This window comes from Osmerus eperlanus, chromosome 26 (assembly GCF_963692335.1).
Source record: "Osmerus eperlanus chromosome 26, fOsmEpe2.1, whole genome shotgun sequence".
Lineage (NCBI taxonomy): Eukaryota > Metazoa > Chordata > Actinopteri > Osmeriformes > Osmeridae > Osmerus > Osmerus eperlanus.
The window spans coordinates 10,580,612-10,598,249 of record NC_085043.1 but is presented as its reverse complement, the minus strand read 5'-3'; the positions used below and the strand labels follow the sequence as shown (position 1 = coordinate 10,598,249).

At 52.1% G+C, this 17,638-nt stretch overlaps 3 protein-coding genes across 5 annotated transcripts; 1 reads left to right on the top strand and 2 right to left on the bottom strand.

The window, feature by feature from the left end:
- Positions 1 to 773: 773 nt before the first annotated feature.
- mmachc (metabolism of cobalamin associated C) lies at positions 774 to 4,250 on the bottom strand. Its single transcript, XM_062452742.1, has 6 exons — positions 3,355 to 4,250; positions 3,081 to 3,278; positions 2,681 to 2,833; positions 1,681 to 1,851; positions 1,264 to 1,608; positions 774 to 1,011 (listed from the first exon to the last, which is right to left on the bottom strand). The coding sequence occupies exons 1-5, from the start codon at positions 3,442 to 3,444 to the stop codon at positions 1,411 to 1,413; spliced, it is 810 nt and encodes a 269-aa protein (XP_062308726.1). The 5' UTR covers positions 3,445 to 4,250; the 3' UTR covers positions 774 to 1,011; positions 1,264 to 1,410.
- Positions 3,521 to 8,375, top strand: LOC134013010 (trichohyalin). Of its 3 annotated transcripts, none has more exons than XM_062452740.1 (12): positions 3,521 to 3,605; positions 4,367 to 4,448; positions 4,669 to 4,714; positions 4,836 to 4,987; positions 5,069 to 5,150; positions 5,229 to 5,397; positions 5,465 to 5,538; positions 5,644 to 5,720; positions 6,220 to 6,320; positions 6,455 to 6,546; positions 6,999 to 7,142; positions 7,797 to 8,375. In XM_062452740.1, exons 2-12 carry the CDS (start codon positions 4,383 to 4,385, stop codon positions 7,916 to 7,918), a joined length of 1,125 nt encoding a protein of 374 aa, XP_062308724.1. In that variant the 5' UTR covers positions 3,521 to 3,605; positions 4,367 to 4,382; the 3' UTR covers positions 7,919 to 8,375. The 3 variants fall into 3 exon arrangements, with proteins under 3 accessions (XP_062308724.1, XP_062308725.1, XP_062308723.1); XM_062452741.1 differs by having other exon boundaries at positions 3,530 to 3,605; positions 4,370 to 4,448; positions 4,848 to 4,987; positions 6,996 to 7,142; XM_062452739.1 differs by having other exon boundaries at positions 3,533 to 3,605; positions 6,996 to 7,142.
- Positions 8,376 to 8,652: 277 nt separating this feature from the next.
- Positions 8,653 to 12,960, bottom strand: LOC134013047 (uncharacterized). Its single transcript, XM_062452786.1, has 5 exons — positions 12,436 to 12,960; positions 11,241 to 11,549; positions 10,354 to 10,827; positions 9,783 to 9,946; positions 8,653 to 9,518 (listed from the first exon to the last, which is right to left on the bottom strand). The coding sequence occupies exons 1-5, from the start codon at positions 12,500 to 12,502 to the stop codon at positions 9,480 to 9,482; spliced, it is 1,053 nt and encodes a 350-aa protein (XP_062308770.1). The 5' UTR covers positions 12,503 to 12,960; the 3' UTR covers positions 8,653 to 9,479.
- Positions 12,961 to 17,638: the final 4,678 nt, after the last annotated feature.

Below are 17,638 nucleotides of genomic sequence, written 5' to 3'. Positions count from 1 at the left end.
AGCCACTGCTATTAGAATTAATAATGTATCAGAATTCAACGTGTTTACGTCTGCATTGAATAGATAAAAGAAAAGAAAAGAGGGGGGGGGTAAAGAGACAGAGAGAGGGGTAAAGAGAGAGAGGAGTAGAGAGGGAGAGAAAGGAAGAGAGAGATGAGTAGAGAGGGAGAGAGAGGGGTAAAGAGAGAGGAGTAGAGAGAGTATTTGTGGATGTGTAATTAACTCCCAACAGTCATCCTCTGCAGGCATGCAGCATAGCTCTGAAGTGCTGATTCAGAACTCAGAGAGATGGAGGGAGGGGAGGGGGGAGGAATGGGGGGGCAGGAGAGATAGCGTGGAGTGCAGAAAGGAGGTGAGCGTTAGTCATGAGGAGAATTGATGCAGAACTGAGGAATACGTCTAAAGTCAACAGAACCCAGATCTCTTCATTTCATGCGCATCACAACTTCTGCTTTCATTTCGAGTTAGACGGTTGACGGGTTCCTGGCTGGCAGTTCTTCTGCGGGAGGATGTGTGGAAGCTGCTCATGCACAGGAGAGCAGCTCCCCCTAGTGGAGACTAGGTGGAAGCTGCTCATGCACAGGAGAGCAGCTCCCCCTAGTGGAGACTAGGTGGAAGCTGCTCATGCACAGGAGAGCAGCTCCCCCTAGTGTTGACTGGGTTTCACAACATCCCAGTCAACACTGACATGGATGACACTAAGGAACAACCGTTTCCAAAGTTTCATCTGATTGTTTTACTCATTTTGATAAGAGGCAAATATACTGAAAACATTCTAATAAAAAAAAATTGTGCATTTATTTTTTTCACATGTTGATATTGTCTTTCATCATTGTCAACAAGTAAAACCTTGTCAGTTCTTCGATCCAACACTAAACATGACATCAGCATAACTGTCCATTTCACCATAAAATAATTTAAGTAGAGTGACATGCAGACACAGCAGATATCCAGACAAGCTTCCTAGAGGCAGTTTATCCCAGGGTACACCTGCCCCTACACCCTCCTCACCTGCCCCTACACCCTCCTCACCTGCCCCAACACCCTCCTCACCTGCCCCTACACCCTCCTCACCTGCCCCAACACCCTCCTCACCTGCCCCAACACCCTCCTCACCTGCCCCTACACCCTCCTCACCTGCCCCTACACCCTCCTCACCTGCCCCTACACCCTCCTCACCTCCACCTACACCCTCCTCACCTGCCCCAACACCCTCCTCACCTGCCCCTACACCCTCCTCACCTGCCCCTACACCCTCCTCACCTAGGCACATAGTAGCAACTTAAGAGTACACAGTTGGTAGACAGACAGACAGACAGGTAGACAGACAGACAAGTAGACAGACAGACAGGTAGAAACAGACAGACAGGTAGAAACATCGGTGGACATCGTCCATCCAGAATCGATCAGTTAGCCGTACCCTGTGTCTCTGTCCTGGAGGCTAGGTGGGTCCTGGAGGCTAGGGGGGTCCTGGAGGTTTGCCCCCCCAGGTGTGTAACCCCAGCCCCGCAGAAGCGCAGCACGCTGGGGGGGGGGCAAGGAGAAGTACTCCCTCTGTTTCTGGGAGTAGGTCTGGATAGGAGCCACGATGTTGCGGTAGCTCCAATCCTGCCAAAACACACACAAATTTAGACACAACACACACCAACACACCAACACACGTTCCCCCTGTGGTCTTACCTGCCAGCGCAGGTTGAAGTCGTCCAGCAGCTGAATCCGTGCGTCTCTGGAGGGGACACAGTCTGGAGGAGGGGTCTGCAGGAGCTCCACCTGCACCCCCGGGAACAGCAGCAGAGCCCGGACAGCAAACCAGCCGCCCAGCAGGGGGTGCACACACACACCGTACACCTTCTAGAGGGGGAGGACATGGAGGTTAGGTAGACTAATAGTGGAACCCCTCTGGGCTGCCCTCCTCCCTCCCTCCCCCTCACCTTGTCCCTCCAGAGCTGCCCTCCTCCCTCCCCCTCACCTTGTCCCTCCAGAGCTGCCCTCCTCCCTCCCTCCCCCTCACCTTGTCCCTCCAGAGCTGCCCTCCTCCCTCCCTCCCCCTCACCTTGTCCCTCCAGAGCTGCCCTCCTCCCTCCCTCCCCCTCACCTTGTCCCCCCAGAGCTGCCCTCCTCCCTCCCCCTCACCTTGTCCCTCCAGGGCTGCCCTCCTCCCTCCCCCTCACCTTGTCCCTCCAGAGCTGCCCTCCTCCCTCCCTCCCCCTCACCTTGTCCCTCCAGAGCTGCCCTCCTCCCTCCCTCCCCCTCACCTTGTCCCCCCAGGGCTGCCCTCCTCCCTCCCTCCCCTCACCTTGTCCCCCCAGGGCTGCCCTCCTCCCTCCCTCCCCTCACCTTGTCCCCCCAGGGCTGCCCTCCTCCCTCCCTCCCCTCACCTTGTCCCCCCAGGGCTGCCCTCCTCCCTCCCCCTCACCTTGTCCCCCCAGGGCTGCCCTCCTCCCTCCCCCTCACCTTGTCCCCCCAGGGCTGCCCTCCTCCTTCCCCTCACCTTGTCCCCCCAGGGCTGCCCTCCTCCCTCCCCCTCACCTTGTCCCCCCAGGGCTGCCCTCCTCCTTCCCCTCACCTTGTCCCCCCAGGGCTGCCCTCCTCCCTCCCCCTCACCTTGTCCCCCCAGGGCTGCCCTCCTCCCTCCCCCTCACCTTGTCCCCCCAGGGCTGCCCTCCTCCCTCCCCCTCACCTTGTCCCCCCAGGGCTGGTCCGGAACGTCAGCCTGCTGGTAGTAGTAAGCTGCTCCACATACGTGAGCTGCCGTCTGGGCCAGGAACCTGGGCTTCCTGCTGGGCAACATCTCATAGTCGAAACTCACCTCTACCTGCTCCTCTGGGAAACACTGCGGAGGGGGGGACGGGGACGGGGACGGAGTGTCATTACACTTCTTGAAAACTGCAAATCTGTCCCCCCCCCCCACACACACACACTTTTTATTTAAAAAAAAACAATTATATTTAACGGCCGCTTCCTCAGTTATTTAAAAAGCTGTCCCACCCACATTTGAAACCAAACTTTCCCCCATGCTGCAGAAGTTATTTAACGGCCTGCGGGACACTCGAACACCTGGCGCAGTCTGCTCGGCTCACCTGAGACACGGCGGTAGTAACGTTGTGCTTGACGCACTGGTCTATGGGGTCGGAAAGGCCCTGGCAGCCGTTGCTCTCCAGGAAAGGCAGAAAGGCGAGTTCGAACATGGACGGCGTACTGATCACGAGCACTGCCAGGGTATCGTCTGAGTGGGGCACGCGGAGGGCGGAGGGCAACACCGCATTGTACCAGCCGATCTGCGAGATTTAAGAGAGAAAGTAGAACAGGCGGCGTGGTCGAGCACATTTGAAAGATAAGTCGAAGCCACGATACCTTGAAAGGATGAACTTCAAATCCGAGCTTTGACAGTGAATCATGAAGCGGTCTTCTGAAATCCTCCACATTCACACGGGGAGTCGCCATTGCTGAATATCAACATAATGATGCATGTCGGGGAATGGTGTTCCAGTCACAAGAAATTGTATTCGCCGTCTAACTATTCACTACTACAACCCCCACAATCCTGAGCATTTACGTAGACAGTTGCGCTCCTGGATTTAAAAGTTGATTGGGGCTGTTGGTTTGTAAGTAGTGCTAGCTAATTAGCAGGCTACCTAACTTGGTTATACATTTATTTTATGTGTTTGCATTTCAAAATGTACGATATAAATAATGAGCTGATTTTGTCAAGTCAATTGTGCATTTTAAATGGGACTTCTGATATACATCTTTAGACAGATTGATTGGACTGCATGGAATGCCTGGTTCTCGATCTCGTCTCTTAGCAAGGTTCAGCCTCCGTCCACCACAGCTACTACTACTACTAGCTAGTAGTACTAGCTACTGGTACAGCAGCCTAGTAGGTGCTTAGCTCGGACTAGTCAACCCTTATAGTATGGAGCTAGGTTATTAGCAGGGTGTTTTACAGACGTAAATCAGTGCATTTGATCCTTTGTCACCGTGTCCTTTAGTTTTGAGTACATGACTGGTAGCTCTACTATGTCTGACTGAATGTGTAGTTGTTAGGTTAGGGTGTGTAACTGGTATCATTAACGATGTCTCGCTAGTAGCAAGGCTACTTAGCGTAGCTCCTTCGAGCCACCATGGCAACTAAACCGCTAGTCTAAACTAGCTAACCGCGGGCGGTGTAACTTCATCTCACACGCAGCAGCAAGTCGTCTTATCCTGTCACTATCAGCCAGCCACAAACACGTCGAGTGTTTAGTTTACTAGCATTGCAACGCTACGTAGACTATTTGTACAGTATACATTTTTCTAGCTAGCTCGATCTCCCGTCAACGAACATTGACTCGCCCATATTTATTATATACATATTTGATTTTAGCGGCTGAGGAGTCGAGATGAACTGGGACACCCAGCTGAGCTCTATTATGTCTGCCGCGGACGGCAGCGTAGCAAAGATGAGGGTGAGTACAGCGGTCCACTAACAGGTGACACGAATTGTGGTAAATTAACTTCACCACATTGAATTCTCGGTAGAGATTACCAGTAGATGGCGCCATAGAGCAACACAATACGAAGGGCACCTTGGAGAGAGGAAGAGCTGCTGACAATTTTCAATAATGAATCATTGATATGATTTCAATTTGAATTCCAGTTATTTCAGCCGTTGTCATGTTTCCACAGGAAAGACTGGCTACCTCACCAGGGAGGCTCCCTACAGGAAGACAAGGTGAGTGGAATCAGCCCATACTGATCTGACCTGATAGATCACCTCTGATACATGTCTATTTCTACCCCCCTGTCCCCCTCCCCTCTGTCTCCCCCCCCTCTGTCTCCCCCCCCTGTCTCAGATTCTGCTCTAGTGAGAGAGGTGTCTGGTGTGTCAGGCTTGGAGCCTCTTCCTCCTCTCCCTCCTCTTCCTCACCCCTCCTGCTCCCTCACCCCGGTGCTGCAGTGGACAGACCTGGCCGCCGTCCAATCACAGCTCCAGCTGCAGAGCCAGGTTTGTGTGTGTGAGTGTGTGTGTGTGTGTGAGTGTGTGACAGAGACATTGATATTTAAATGAGGCTTCTCACGTTGTCAGGCCGTGGAGTCTCTCTCCCAGCGGCTGCGGAACATGGAAGCAGAGAGACAGTCCCAACAGCGCCACCTGGAGGAGCTGCAGGGTAACTACACCCGTCAACATGTCACATGGTCATGAGCAGGTGTGTGTTCCTGAGAGTCAGCCCTGATGTGGCCCCCAGGGCAGGTGTCCAGGCTGAGGCAGGGGCCGGGCCGGGAGAGGGAGGAGGAGAGGAGGAGCCCTGAGGAGGAGAGCAGGGTGGAGCGATGGAGGAGGGAGGTGGGGCGCGAGCTGGCCAGCCTGAGGACGCACGTCACCAGGGCGACGTCGCTAGGAAACCTGGAGGAGAGGTGAGGGAGGCGCCACCTGGGAGGGCGAGGGGGAGTACTGGGCTCTCATTCTGACTGTCCTCTCCAGCTTCAGCTCCAAACTCCGCAGAGAGGAGCTGGACCAGCTGAGGAGAGAGGTGGACAATCTGAAGACACAACTACGTGAGAAACACACACAGATACACACACACACTCGCTCACACACACACACTCACACACTCAGACACACACACATACATACTCAGCATGTGTGTGTGTGTGAGACAGGAAGACAAGAGGAGGACATGTTTCTGCAGCAGTCTGAGTCCAGGGAGACCAGGAGGCAGTATGAACGCAGCTGCCAGGTGACCTCTGAACCCTCACCTTTCACCTGCGTGACCTCTGAACCCTCACCTTTCACCTGCGTGACATCTGAACCCTCACCTTTCACCTGCGTGACATCTGAACCCTAACCTTTCACCTGCGTGACATCTGAACCCTAACCTTTCACCTGCGTGACATCTGAACCCTAACATTTCCCCTGCGTGACCTCTGAACCCTAACCTTTCCCCTGCGTGACCTCTGAACCCTAACCTTTCCCCTGCGTGACCTCTGAACCCTAAACTTTCCCCTGCGTGACCTCTGAACCCTAACCTTTCCCCTGCGTGACCTCTGAACCCTAAACTTTCCCCTGCGTGACCTCTGAACCCTAACCTTTCCCCTGCGTGACCTCTGAACCCTAAACTTTCCCCTGCGTGACCTCTGAACCCTAAACTTTCACCTGCTTGTATCTCCACATCTGGACTCTCCTACAGTGTTTATGTCCTTTCTTTAACCTCTGACCTGTGACCTGTGTGTGTGCAGACGTTAGAGGAGCTGACCAGCAGCTACAGAACGCACAGCCTGGACCTGGCCAAGACCGTCTCTCAGTACACACACACACAGCAGGAGGTGCAACAGCTCAGGTGTGTGTGTGTGCACGGAAGGTGCCTTAGTGTGTGTTTATAATAGTGTGTGTGTGGAGGGGTAGAGCTGATACCCTGTGTGTGTACCATGTGTGTGTGTAACGTGTGTGTAACGTGTGTGTGTCTTGCTGCAGGGTGACTGTGACGGAGCTGAGGGAGGAGGTGAGGAGTCTGATTCTCAGAGAGAGACACTCCCCTGCTGCCCCCAAACACACACACACACCAGGTGAGACACACACACACACCAGGTGAGACACACACACACACCAGGTGAGACACACACACACCAGGTGAGACAGACACACACCAGGTGAGACAGACACACACCAGGTGAGACACACACACACCAGGTGAGACACACACACACCAGGTGAGACACACACTCACCAGGTGAGACACACACACACCAGGTGAGACACACACACACACCAGGTGAGACACACACACACACACCAGGTGAGACACACACACACCAGGTGAGACAGACACACACCAGGTGAGACAGACACACACCAGGTGAGACACACACACACCAGGTGAGACAGACACACACCAGGTGAGACACACACACACCAGGTGAGACACACACACACCAGGTGAGACACACACACACCAGGTGAGACACACACACACCAGGTGAGACACACACTCAAAACATCTGTTCTCTCCCTGTAGCAGCTTTAGTATCAGCTCCGCCCCCCAGGCGCCGGGTCAGAGGTCAGGAGGCGGAGCCAGACTCAGGCTCTGAGGACTTCAGTCCCACCCCCAGCCTGGCGGAGGTCAGCTCAGACGACCTTTCCTGGCTGGACGACCAAGACCCTGGTGAGGAACACACGTACACACACACACACTCAGGGTGCGTTGGGGGGGCAGGAGGGTGGTTGGGGGGCAGACATGTCTGTGCTAGGTATAAGAGCTAACATTTTCAGTGTGAGTCATTCACACAATGCGAATGACTCACACTGAAAATGTTTCACCACCGTGTGTGTGAATAAAACACCCCCACACCGTTAGAGAGAGACAAAGAGAAACAAACAGAGAGACAGAAAGAGAGAGACAGAGAGAGAGAAGAACCAGTCTCTTGCCTGAGGACAGAACATAGAAACCCTAATTTCCTCCTGACCAGTGTGAGCGTGTGTGTGAGCGTGTGTGTGAGCGTGTGTGTGAGCATGCGTGTGTGTGAGTGTGTGTGTGTGTGTCTGAGCGTGTGTGTGTGTATTCCCCTGGGCTGTACAGCAGCAGGTCAGTATTCCCGTACGTGATTGTGATCAGAGCTCTGAATGTTTCCCAGAGTGATTAGTACACATGCAGCCATGATTAGACACACACACACACATCTCTGTTACGAGAAGCACTTGAACCTTGAAGTTCTTCTCAGGACAGAAAGGAGATCTGGATCTCTCCTCCTCCCCCTCTCTCCTCCTCCCCTCCCCCAGCCTCCCCAGTCTGAAGCAGCTAATCTCTCTCCTCCTCCAGCTCCTCGCCACCGTCGCCCCCGGATACACCTCGGCTGCAGAGATCGGGATCTCGGAGTGGGAAGTGACGACGACGAGGATAACCTGGAGTTGGGATCAGAGCTCAGCCTTGATGACCTCTGACCAATCAGGAACAAGGAAGGGTCAGAATGCTGCTGCCTGCTGATGAACTGAGAGGAGGGAAGGGGAGAGAGGAGGGAAGAGAGGAGGGGAGAGAGGAGGGGAGTGTGTGAAGGAGGCCGGGGACAGATCAGACTTGGAACTGGTTCCACATGGCGAGGATGAGAAGCTTCTGGCATCAAGAGTGACCGTTATCTTGAAAATTGACTCAAAACCAGGGTTCTTCAGGAGAACCTCAACTGCTCCCTAACACAGACTGAACAGCTGCTCCAGGCAGAAGCAGATGTTCCAGTTCCCTGGTTGTGTCTGCTACAGAATGAATCAGGCCATTCTCTCCTTGTCGTATTGTCAGTGTAAAGTACTGCAGCATGTCAGCACCACACAGACCCACTGGACAGCCTGATAGAGTCCACAATAACATCTGTGTCAGCTCTGGAATAAAAGCTCTTGATTGGCTGAGTCTGCCAGTGTGTGTGTGAGCGTGTGTCTGAGCGTGTGTGTGTGTCTGAGCGTGTGTGTGTGTCTGAGCGTGTGTGTGTGTCTGAGCGTGTGTGTGTCTGAGCGTGTGTGTGTGTCTGAGCGTGTGTCTGAGCGTGTGTGTGTGTCTGAGCGTGTGTGTGTGTCTGAGCGTGTGTGTGTGTCTGAGCGTGTGTGTGTGTCTGAGCGTGTGTGTGTGTGTCTGAGCGTGTGTGTGTGTCTGCTACTCAGTCACACTGCTATTGAAGACAACCACTAACTCCAAACAATTCTAAATATTTTTATTAAAATAAAAAAATCAAACACAGCAGTAAAACCGATACAAAACGTCACAATTGGGCTCTAGTCTCCTAGATGCTATTGTTCTAGTCCCTTTTGAGAAGGAGGATGGAGAATAGGGTTGGCTTGTTCCTGTTGTCTCTAAAATACACACACACTCTCACACACACACTCTCTCTCTCACACACACAGCTCTGAATGAACTGGGCTGGCACATGCTTCCACACAAGAACACCGCATGATCAATGGCACATTCTGCTCATGAAAGCGTTAAGTAACAGTCTGGCAGCATTGGCAGCGCTGTAAGAGACAAGCTTGGGGAGGGCAGGAAAGCAGAGACCGTTAGCCTGTCCCAGCATGCACCTGGGCCTGTGTGTGTGTTGGAGCCCTCCACACAGCACATCCTGTAACTAGCAGAACGAATGTAACAGCAGGATCTTCAGAATGTTTTTTGTTTACATGGAAACACAATGATAATCATCACGCAAACACACACGCTCTATTTCACTCACACACGCTTTCTCTCACACACACAAATAACCAATACAACGTAAAGTGCATCTATACTATAACTCAGACCAGACACCACTCAGTCCAGTCCTGGTCTCTACCTCCTGGTCTCTCCTCTCTCCTGGTGTCTTCTCTCCTGGTCTCCGTCCCTCTCTGGTCTCTCCTGGTCTCCTTGTCCTGGTCTCGTATACGAGTTGCACATGAGAGAGGAGAGGAGGGGAGAGGTGAAGAGCAGAGAGGAGGCAGGGTCGCCCTGACTCAGTCCAGCAGAGAGCACCAGGAGGTGCAGAGTTCCAGGTCAGTAGCTGTACAGAGGTGAGTCCTCCATCATATCATCCTGCAAACACAGGACACACCGTCACACACACTGATGTCACACACACACTGATGTCACACACACACTGATGTCACACAGCTACACGGTTACAGGAACCAGATCGGGACCAGATCAGGACCAGCCTAGACCAGATCAGGACCAGCCTAGACCAGATCAGGACCAGACTAGACCAGATCAGGACCAGACTAGACCAGATCAGGACCAGATCAGGACCAGACTAGACCAGATCAGGACCAGATCAGGACCAGACTAGACCAGACTCACCATGGGGAGGTCCTGCAGCCGGCGGAACTCTGGCCGGTTGTCACGGCGCCGCAGCTTGATGAAGACGAGGAGGGTGATGATGATGGCGGTGATGATGAAGGCTGCGACCAGGCCAGCCAGCAGGGGGTCCAGACTGGGGGCGGAGCTTACCGGGTCAGCCTCCGCTGACGCACATATGAACACATGAACAGGACAGAAAACTAAAAATGACACTGATGTAGTATACGAGCATGTTTGCATGTGTGTGTGTGTGTGCGCAAAGTGTGTGTTTGTGACCCCGGGCTGAGCTGGCATCTCAACAAAGACCATGTTGTTCTTTGTTTCCTTGTACAAGTCTGTTCCTGCCTCGACACACACACGAACACACACACAGATTCCCAACCCAGTAGATCTGAAGCTACCATCGCACTAGCCCACAATCAGAGCTATGTTGTGTTGAGGAGGGTTAGGGCTGGTTTCCCCAAAAGTTTTGAAAAAAAAATTGAAAGGTTAAAAATATATTTTTGAAAAAAAGTTTACAAAAAAAAGTGGGACTGTTCTACTTGAGTGAGGGATGCGTGTCTCTGCTCACCATCCCCTACGTTGAGCTGAGGGGGGCTGTCGTCCTGGGTCTTGGCCTGGGCTGGGGGGCTGCTGCTGGGGGGGTGGGCAGACTGCTCTGGGCTGGAGGTCTGGAGGGCGGAGGGCGGGAGGTCCTGGGGGGAGGTGGGGGGAGGGGTGGCCAGGCTGGGGGAGGATGTGGTTGAATGTTTTTTAGGAGGGTGAGGCGGGGGGCTGGGGTGTGTGTGTGTGGTGACAGTGTGGGGTGCAGGTGTGGGGCGTGTGTGTGTGGTGACAGTGTGGGGTGCAGGTGTGGGGTGTGTGTGTGTGGTGACAGTGTGGGGTGCAGGTGTGGGGCGTGTGTGTGTGGTGACAGTGTGGGGTGCAGGTGTGGGGCTGTGGGGGGTGTGGGCTGTACGGTTAACAGGTGTGGAGGTTTTCTCTAATTCATCTGTTCCCGAGAGCCCCCCCTCTGGGGAGGGAGGGGGGGCAAGGGTCATCACACCTGGAGGAGAGAGCTCAGGGTTAGGGTCAGGGTTAGGGTCAGGGTTAGGGTCAGGGTTAGGGTCAGGATGGGTGTGCCGTTCAGTATGCTCGTTTGAATATGTATGTGTGTGTGAAGGAGTTCAAAACAAAACAAAAATCAACATTTTCCCCATTTTTCTTCAGGTTTACTTTCGTCCATATAACTTTCACATCCTCATGATTGGGTGCAGCCGTTCTGGAGTGTGTAGAGAGGTGGTGTGAACCAGAGCTGTGTGTGTCTGAGTGTGTGTGTGTCTGAGTGTGTATGTGTGCACGGCAGGCTCTAAAAGTCTCACCTCTCTGTAAGAAATCACACTGTATTAAATCCCAGCTCCCCTCCTCCCCCTGCCCCTGTCTCTCCACATTCCCTCCCCTGAATAAGCCTCAGCTTACCTGGGGTGTTACGGTCCTCCTTTGGGGGGAGGGGGGGCTCCACTGTTGCCATGGTGCTGGTGTTGGCGATGTTGTTGGTGATGTTACTGGTGATACTGGTGGTGTTACTGGTGATGCTGGTTATGTTACTGCTGGTGATACTGGTGGTGTTACTGGTGATGCTGGTGATGTTACTGCTGGTGTTACTGGTGGTATTTGTGTTGTTGAGCCCCTTAAAGGGAGAGAGGGACCCTCCAGAGGGGGAGCTGTCAGCATGGGGTCTCCCCAGGACACGGTGCTCTTTCTGGGGAGCCACACTGGGGTCCTGGCCTGGAGACAAAAACACAGGTTGGTAATCATGTGCTTCACTTAGCTGATGCTTTTATCCAAAGCAACGGGGGGATTTGAACCTGTGACCGGCAGTCAGATGTTCTACCACTGAGCTACACATCTAATTCAACTATCTGGCTCTGCTGCCTGTTTGAAGAAGAACACAACACTGATGTCATTAATGCTCACAGACCAGAGTCATGGTTCCTTTCATTCTCTTCCTCATCACTCACACTCACACACACGCACACAGATCATAACACACACGCACGTGGCTGTATAATTTGTGCCCCAACTCCTTTTGTATACATGCAGACATCGTAACACAAATCATAAGACCCACAGGCGAGTAGTGGTACAATACTGGCCTTGTTCCTTCAACTCCACTACAGTGTGTACTTGTGTGTGTAGGGGACGGGAAAAGCATAAAGAGAAATTGTGTGTGTGTGTGTGTGTGTGGATGTTGACCCAGGCTGCAGGATGACAGACCTACCCACATTTGGAGCGGAAAGAGTTTTTTGAACCCACGCAGCACGAAGCCGCTGGCAGACACGGATGTTGCTGATGTCTTACAACACAGTACAACTCCGCGCTTCTGATCGGTGATCTTCTAATAGGCTACTTACTATACTCACTGTGTTGTTTATGTCGATTTGAATAAAAACGTCAGCTAGGCCTATGTAAACGTAGGTAAATGATTACAGCTAAGGTAACCAGGAACTTAAACTGTACCTCTGACATACTTTACTTAATCACAGAAAACACGCATCACACATTAATATGTCAAATGTCATTCATGCGCGCCTTTTTCGCATTTTAAAAGTGATCCATCTACACTAGAATCAAAGCTGTCATATTTCCTGTACATTGAAACGAAGCGTCTTACCTGTAACCCGCGAAACCAGGCTGAGGAGCAACAGCGCGTGAAGAGCGGCGTGCACTGTGTTCTCCATCGTCCACTTTACAATCACAAATAAAGTATCGTTGACTATTTCAGGACTAAAAGCCGCAAGTCTCTGTGCGTCAGCAATAACCGTCGACTACGCTGAGTCCGTGAGACGTCGCCGGGATTCAACTCAGCTTGTCAGTCTGCGCGTGTGGAAGCGCCAGGGCTGCGCTCTGTCCGTTTTACATAGACTGCCACGTGTTCCGCACTCCTTTCAAATTTGACAAACTGTTCAGCAAGTTCAAAAACCGTATGTCCTATGTGCGTTGCAATGTTAAAGGCAGACCTTCCGGTTCGGTTTTGTCAGTTTAGTCTGTTTTGCCCAAGCTTCATATTCAGACAATAACGTTACAGTTACCACCTAAGCGCGCGCGTCACCCAATTCTGAAAGGTGGTTAGTTTGGATCACGGAGGAGGAGCCGTGACGAGATGCGCTTTCTCTAAGTTTAGGCTACTAACTAATGATATACCATCCTACAGTAGCCTAGGCTATAGGCTATGCTGTGTATTAGCGTCAACATATGTGTGTGTGTTTATTTTACCCTTAAAATATTAAAATTTGCTTTAACCCTCGTGCTGCCTTCGGGTCACATGACCCAAAGGTTCACAACGAACCATCGTTGTGTTTACCCAATTTCACCCAATACAAAAACAAATAAAAATAATTTTCTTTTAACCATTGCAATGTGGGAGGTCTGAGACAGCCCGACAGTTAAAAGAAAATGCTTCACTTTGTTTTTGTATGAGGTAAATTTGTCGCAATACGACAGTGGGTCACAATGACTGATGGGTCAGAATGACCCGAAGATAACACAAGGGTTAAGTAAGTATAGGCTAATTGTCGACAATTGAGTAACGGCAATAGTGTCTTATTTCAAACGCACTTTGTAACAGATACAGTGGTGACCAGCGGCGTTACTCGAGTTAAATGAGTGTTTATAAATGAGTGTTTATAGCGCCACAAGCTGTCGCTGTGGTTCCACAAGTGTGAATTATTCAATCGGAAACTCAACCAAAACACCCACCAGGGAAAGTCATGTCTTTCTGAACACATTTCCAGTTTAGAAAGTATAGCGGGAAACAATCAACCCTTTTAAAATGGGCTTTGCACTTCCCCATGCTATTGTTGACTGAATGGATATTAACCTTATCTAACTGTCTTGCTTTGAATGACAATACAAAGTTATATCATAAATATGTAACAAACGGCTTATGCACCTAAATGTTACAGTGTCGGATTTACGGCCTTAATAGGTTATGATGATAACATGCTTAGCCTACTATTTTTATTGCTCCATTTGCAACGCAAATGTTATGCCATGTCTCAATGTGGAATCATCTCGACTTTATAATGACTTTATAGCAGTTCACAGTTCATCTGACAGATAACTCACATAGAGATTGACTCCTATCGGGGGTTTCAGATTTGATCTAAACCTGGCAACCCTGTACGAACAGTGGGACCGAGCGGTGTCTGTCCAGCATCATCTTCACTACCGTCGCAGTACGAACAGGAGAATATCTAGACATAAGCTGCCATTTACCTACATGAACCCACGCATGTTTAAATAGTAGCCAGTCAATATAATATTTAACCATATTGTTGACCAACGTTTTATTGGCTAGCTAAATAGTTGGTCACATTCAGGTACCGTTTGTTAGACTAGGCTAGGCTAACTGGCTAGCGAGTGATGGTGCTACGAGCCTTTTAGCTAGCTAGCAGCGGCTCCTGTCATTCAGTTACCGGCGTAAATACTGACTCCCTTTAAAGGAACAAGCGAAGCTCCAGAATCCCCTCTTCGAAGCGGGAATTAATTTGTCCTCCTAGCTATCACTTAGCTAGAAATCCGTCTCCTGTGTTTTGAATAACAAGATAGAAACAGACAGAGTAGACCATCGAATTAGCGCGCTAGCTGGCTAGCTAGCTGCCTGGATCCCCATCGACGGTCGCGTTCAGAAGACATGGAGATATCTGCGAGGATAGCAACGAGTCCGGATGCACTGGATTTTACAGTGGAAAACGTGGAGAAGGTACCACACGCTTAATACACTATCTAGTGAGATTCCTGGTTTGGCATTTTCTCTTTCTTCAGTGATGGATGAAATCCGAATGATTCAATCTAGAAGGGGCTTAAGATAAATCAGGTTTTAAGCAATTTATAGTGTGTTAAACTGAAAGACTAGGTTCGCTTTAGTTATCTTTTGTTTGGGACTGTTCACCTCAGTCATTCCAAACCTATATTTAACGTGTGTGTGTTTGTTGGAGAGAGACTACGTGCGTGTGTTACAGACTATTTGTGTGACCGTGAGTCTGTCTGCCTGCTTGTCTGTCGGTCTGTCTCCATGTTTCCTTCGGTGTCGGCCAGACCCGGCCACCACAGCCCCGAATCAGTTAGACAAGCTGTCAGGTGTCCTGTCTCCCTCTGTCACTGTCTGTCTGTGTGTGCGTAGTAGAGTGTGTGGACTGGTGTGGCAGGGGGCTGGTTGCGGGGATGAATCTTCCTGTTGCTGGGTGGCCACCCACTAGGGGGGAGGAGGGGGAGAGGGGGAAGGGAGGAGAGGAGGGATGGGCGGAGGGAGGGAGAGCCAGCAAGGTGTTGCTGCAGAGGAGCAGAAATGATCAGATTAGATGGAGGAGGAGGAGGGGAGGAGGGTATGCAACGACATCAGAGAGAGAGAGAGAGAGAGAGAGGGGTGGGAGGAGAGGGGAGAGACTGGAGCGAGGGAGGTAAAGGGTGGGACCTCAGGGAGGCGTCTCCATAGTGACCTGCAGCTTGCTCTCCTCCTGTCCTCAGTCCAGATTGTGACAGAGTGGCCATGCTGTCTGCCTGTTAACAATATGACGGCGCCATTTTAGCATTTAACTTTCCACCTGCTCGCGGTTATATCCGTGTAAACACACACACACATACTGTACATACATACGCACATACTTACACTCACAAACACATTCATACACACGTGAACAAACACACACACACAAATAACCTTAATTGAAGATAAGGACAGATCAATGGACAGGACATCTGATCTCAGTACGTAGTTACTGTGGCAACAAGGTGTGTCAGTATGTAGTTACTGTGGCAACAAGGTGTTTCAGTACATAGTTATAGTGGCAACAAGGTGTGTTAGTACGTAGTTACTGTGGCAACAAGGTGTTTCAGTACATAGTTATAGTGGCAACAAGGTGTGTCAATACATAATTACTGTGGCAACAGGGTGCATCAGTACAACCAAGTTGCTATGTTGACAGGCAGCGGTCATGTCAATATGACACTATATCTCACAGAAGTATCTCACTCCATCTGTCTGTCTGTCTGTGTGCCTGCCTGTCTGCCAGCCTGTCTGCCTGCCTGTCTGTCTGCCTGTCAGTCAGTCATGGTGGTCCGTGTTTGTGTCAGCATTGCTGTGCTGTGTGAACAGACATGAGAGGAGGAGGCAGTGCTGGGAGAGAGAGACAGAGAGGGAGGGAGACAGAGAGGGAGGGAGACAGAGAGGGAGGGAGGCAGAGAGACAGAGAGGGAGGGAGACAGAGAGGGAGGGAGGCAGAGAGGGAGGGACGCAGAGAGGGAGGGAGGCAGAGAGGGAGGGACGCAGAGAGGGAGGGAGGCAGAGAGGGAGGGAGGCAGAGAGACAGAGAGGGAGGGAGACAGAGAGGGAGGGAGGCAGAGAGACAGAGAGGGAGGGAGACAGAGGGAGGGAGGCAGAGAGACAGAAAGGGAGACAGAGAGGGAGGGAGACAGAGAGGGAGAGAGGGAGGGAGGCAGAGAGGCAGAGAGGGAGAGAGACAGAGAGGGAGAGAGACAGAGAGGGAGGGAGACAGAGAGGGAGGGAGACAGAGAGGGAGGGAAGCAGAGAGGGAGGGAGGCAGAGAGAGAGGGAGGGAGAGAGGGAGAGAAGGAGGGAGGGAGACAGAGAGACAGAAAGGGAGACAGAGAGGGAGAGAGAGACAGAGAGGGAGGCAGAGAGACAGAAAAGGAGACAGAGAGGGAGGCACAGAGAGAGAGAGACAGAGCCAGGCACCGCCGTTCTCCACACACACACACACACTTTCTCTATGCTACAGTGATGCTGGAGTGCTTCCTGGCGTATCAGCTGCAGTCTCTTACAGGAAGCACAGTTTCTGTTCAGTCACTCAGACAGGGTGTGTGTGTGTGTGTGGAGGGGAGAGATTGAAGCTGGCTTTTTGAAGGTGTTTTTAGTGTGCTTGTGTGTGTGGTGTGTGTGTGTGTGTGTGTGTTGAAAGCCAACGTGTGGGTCTAATTATATCCTCGTTTGCCAGCTGGGATACTGTCACCATTGGCAACGGAGGAATTGTTTCTTAGTTTTTCGTTCTCTCGCACAAGAGAACACGCACACATACGTACACACACACTCCTCTCTCCTTCCTGTGAGCTACCTCTCTGCGTGTTATGCGTTGTTTACAACTGTTTTAATAAATGTAATACCATGTGTGCCTGGACTCAGACCAAACCCACTGAGCTAAAGCCTCCCCTCTCTCCCTGTATCCCTGCCCTCCCCTCCCTCTCTCTCTCCCTGCCCCTCCCTCCCCTCCCTCTCTCTCCTTGTCGCCCTGCCCTCCCCTCCCTCTCTCTCTCCCTGCCCTCCCCTCCCTCTCTCTCTCCCTGTATCCCTGCCCTCCCCTCCCTCTCTCTCTCCCTGCCTCCCTCCCCTCCCTCTCTCTCTCCTTGTCGCCCTGCCCTCCTCCCCTCCCTCTCTCTCTCCCTGCCCTCCCCTCCCTCTCTCTCTCCCTGCCCTCCCTCCCTCCCTCTCTCTCCCTCCCTCCCTCCCTCCCTCCCTCCCTCCCTCCCTCCCTCCCTCCCTCCCTCCCTCCCTCCCCTCCCTCCCCTCCCTCTCTCTCTCCCTGCCCTCCCCTCCCTCCCTCTCTCTCTCCCTGTCTCCCCCAGGCTCTGCACCAGTTGTACTATGACCCCAACATAGAGAACAAGAACCTGGCCCAGAAGTGGCTCATGCAGGCTCAGGTGTCTCCTCAGGCCTGGCAGTTCTGCTGGGCCTTGCTCAGTCCCGACAAGGTAGCACACACTGCTCAGTCCCGACAAGGTAGCACACACTGCTCAGTCCCGACAAGGTAGCACACACTGCTCAGGCCCCGACAAGGTAGCACACACTGCTCAGTCCCGAC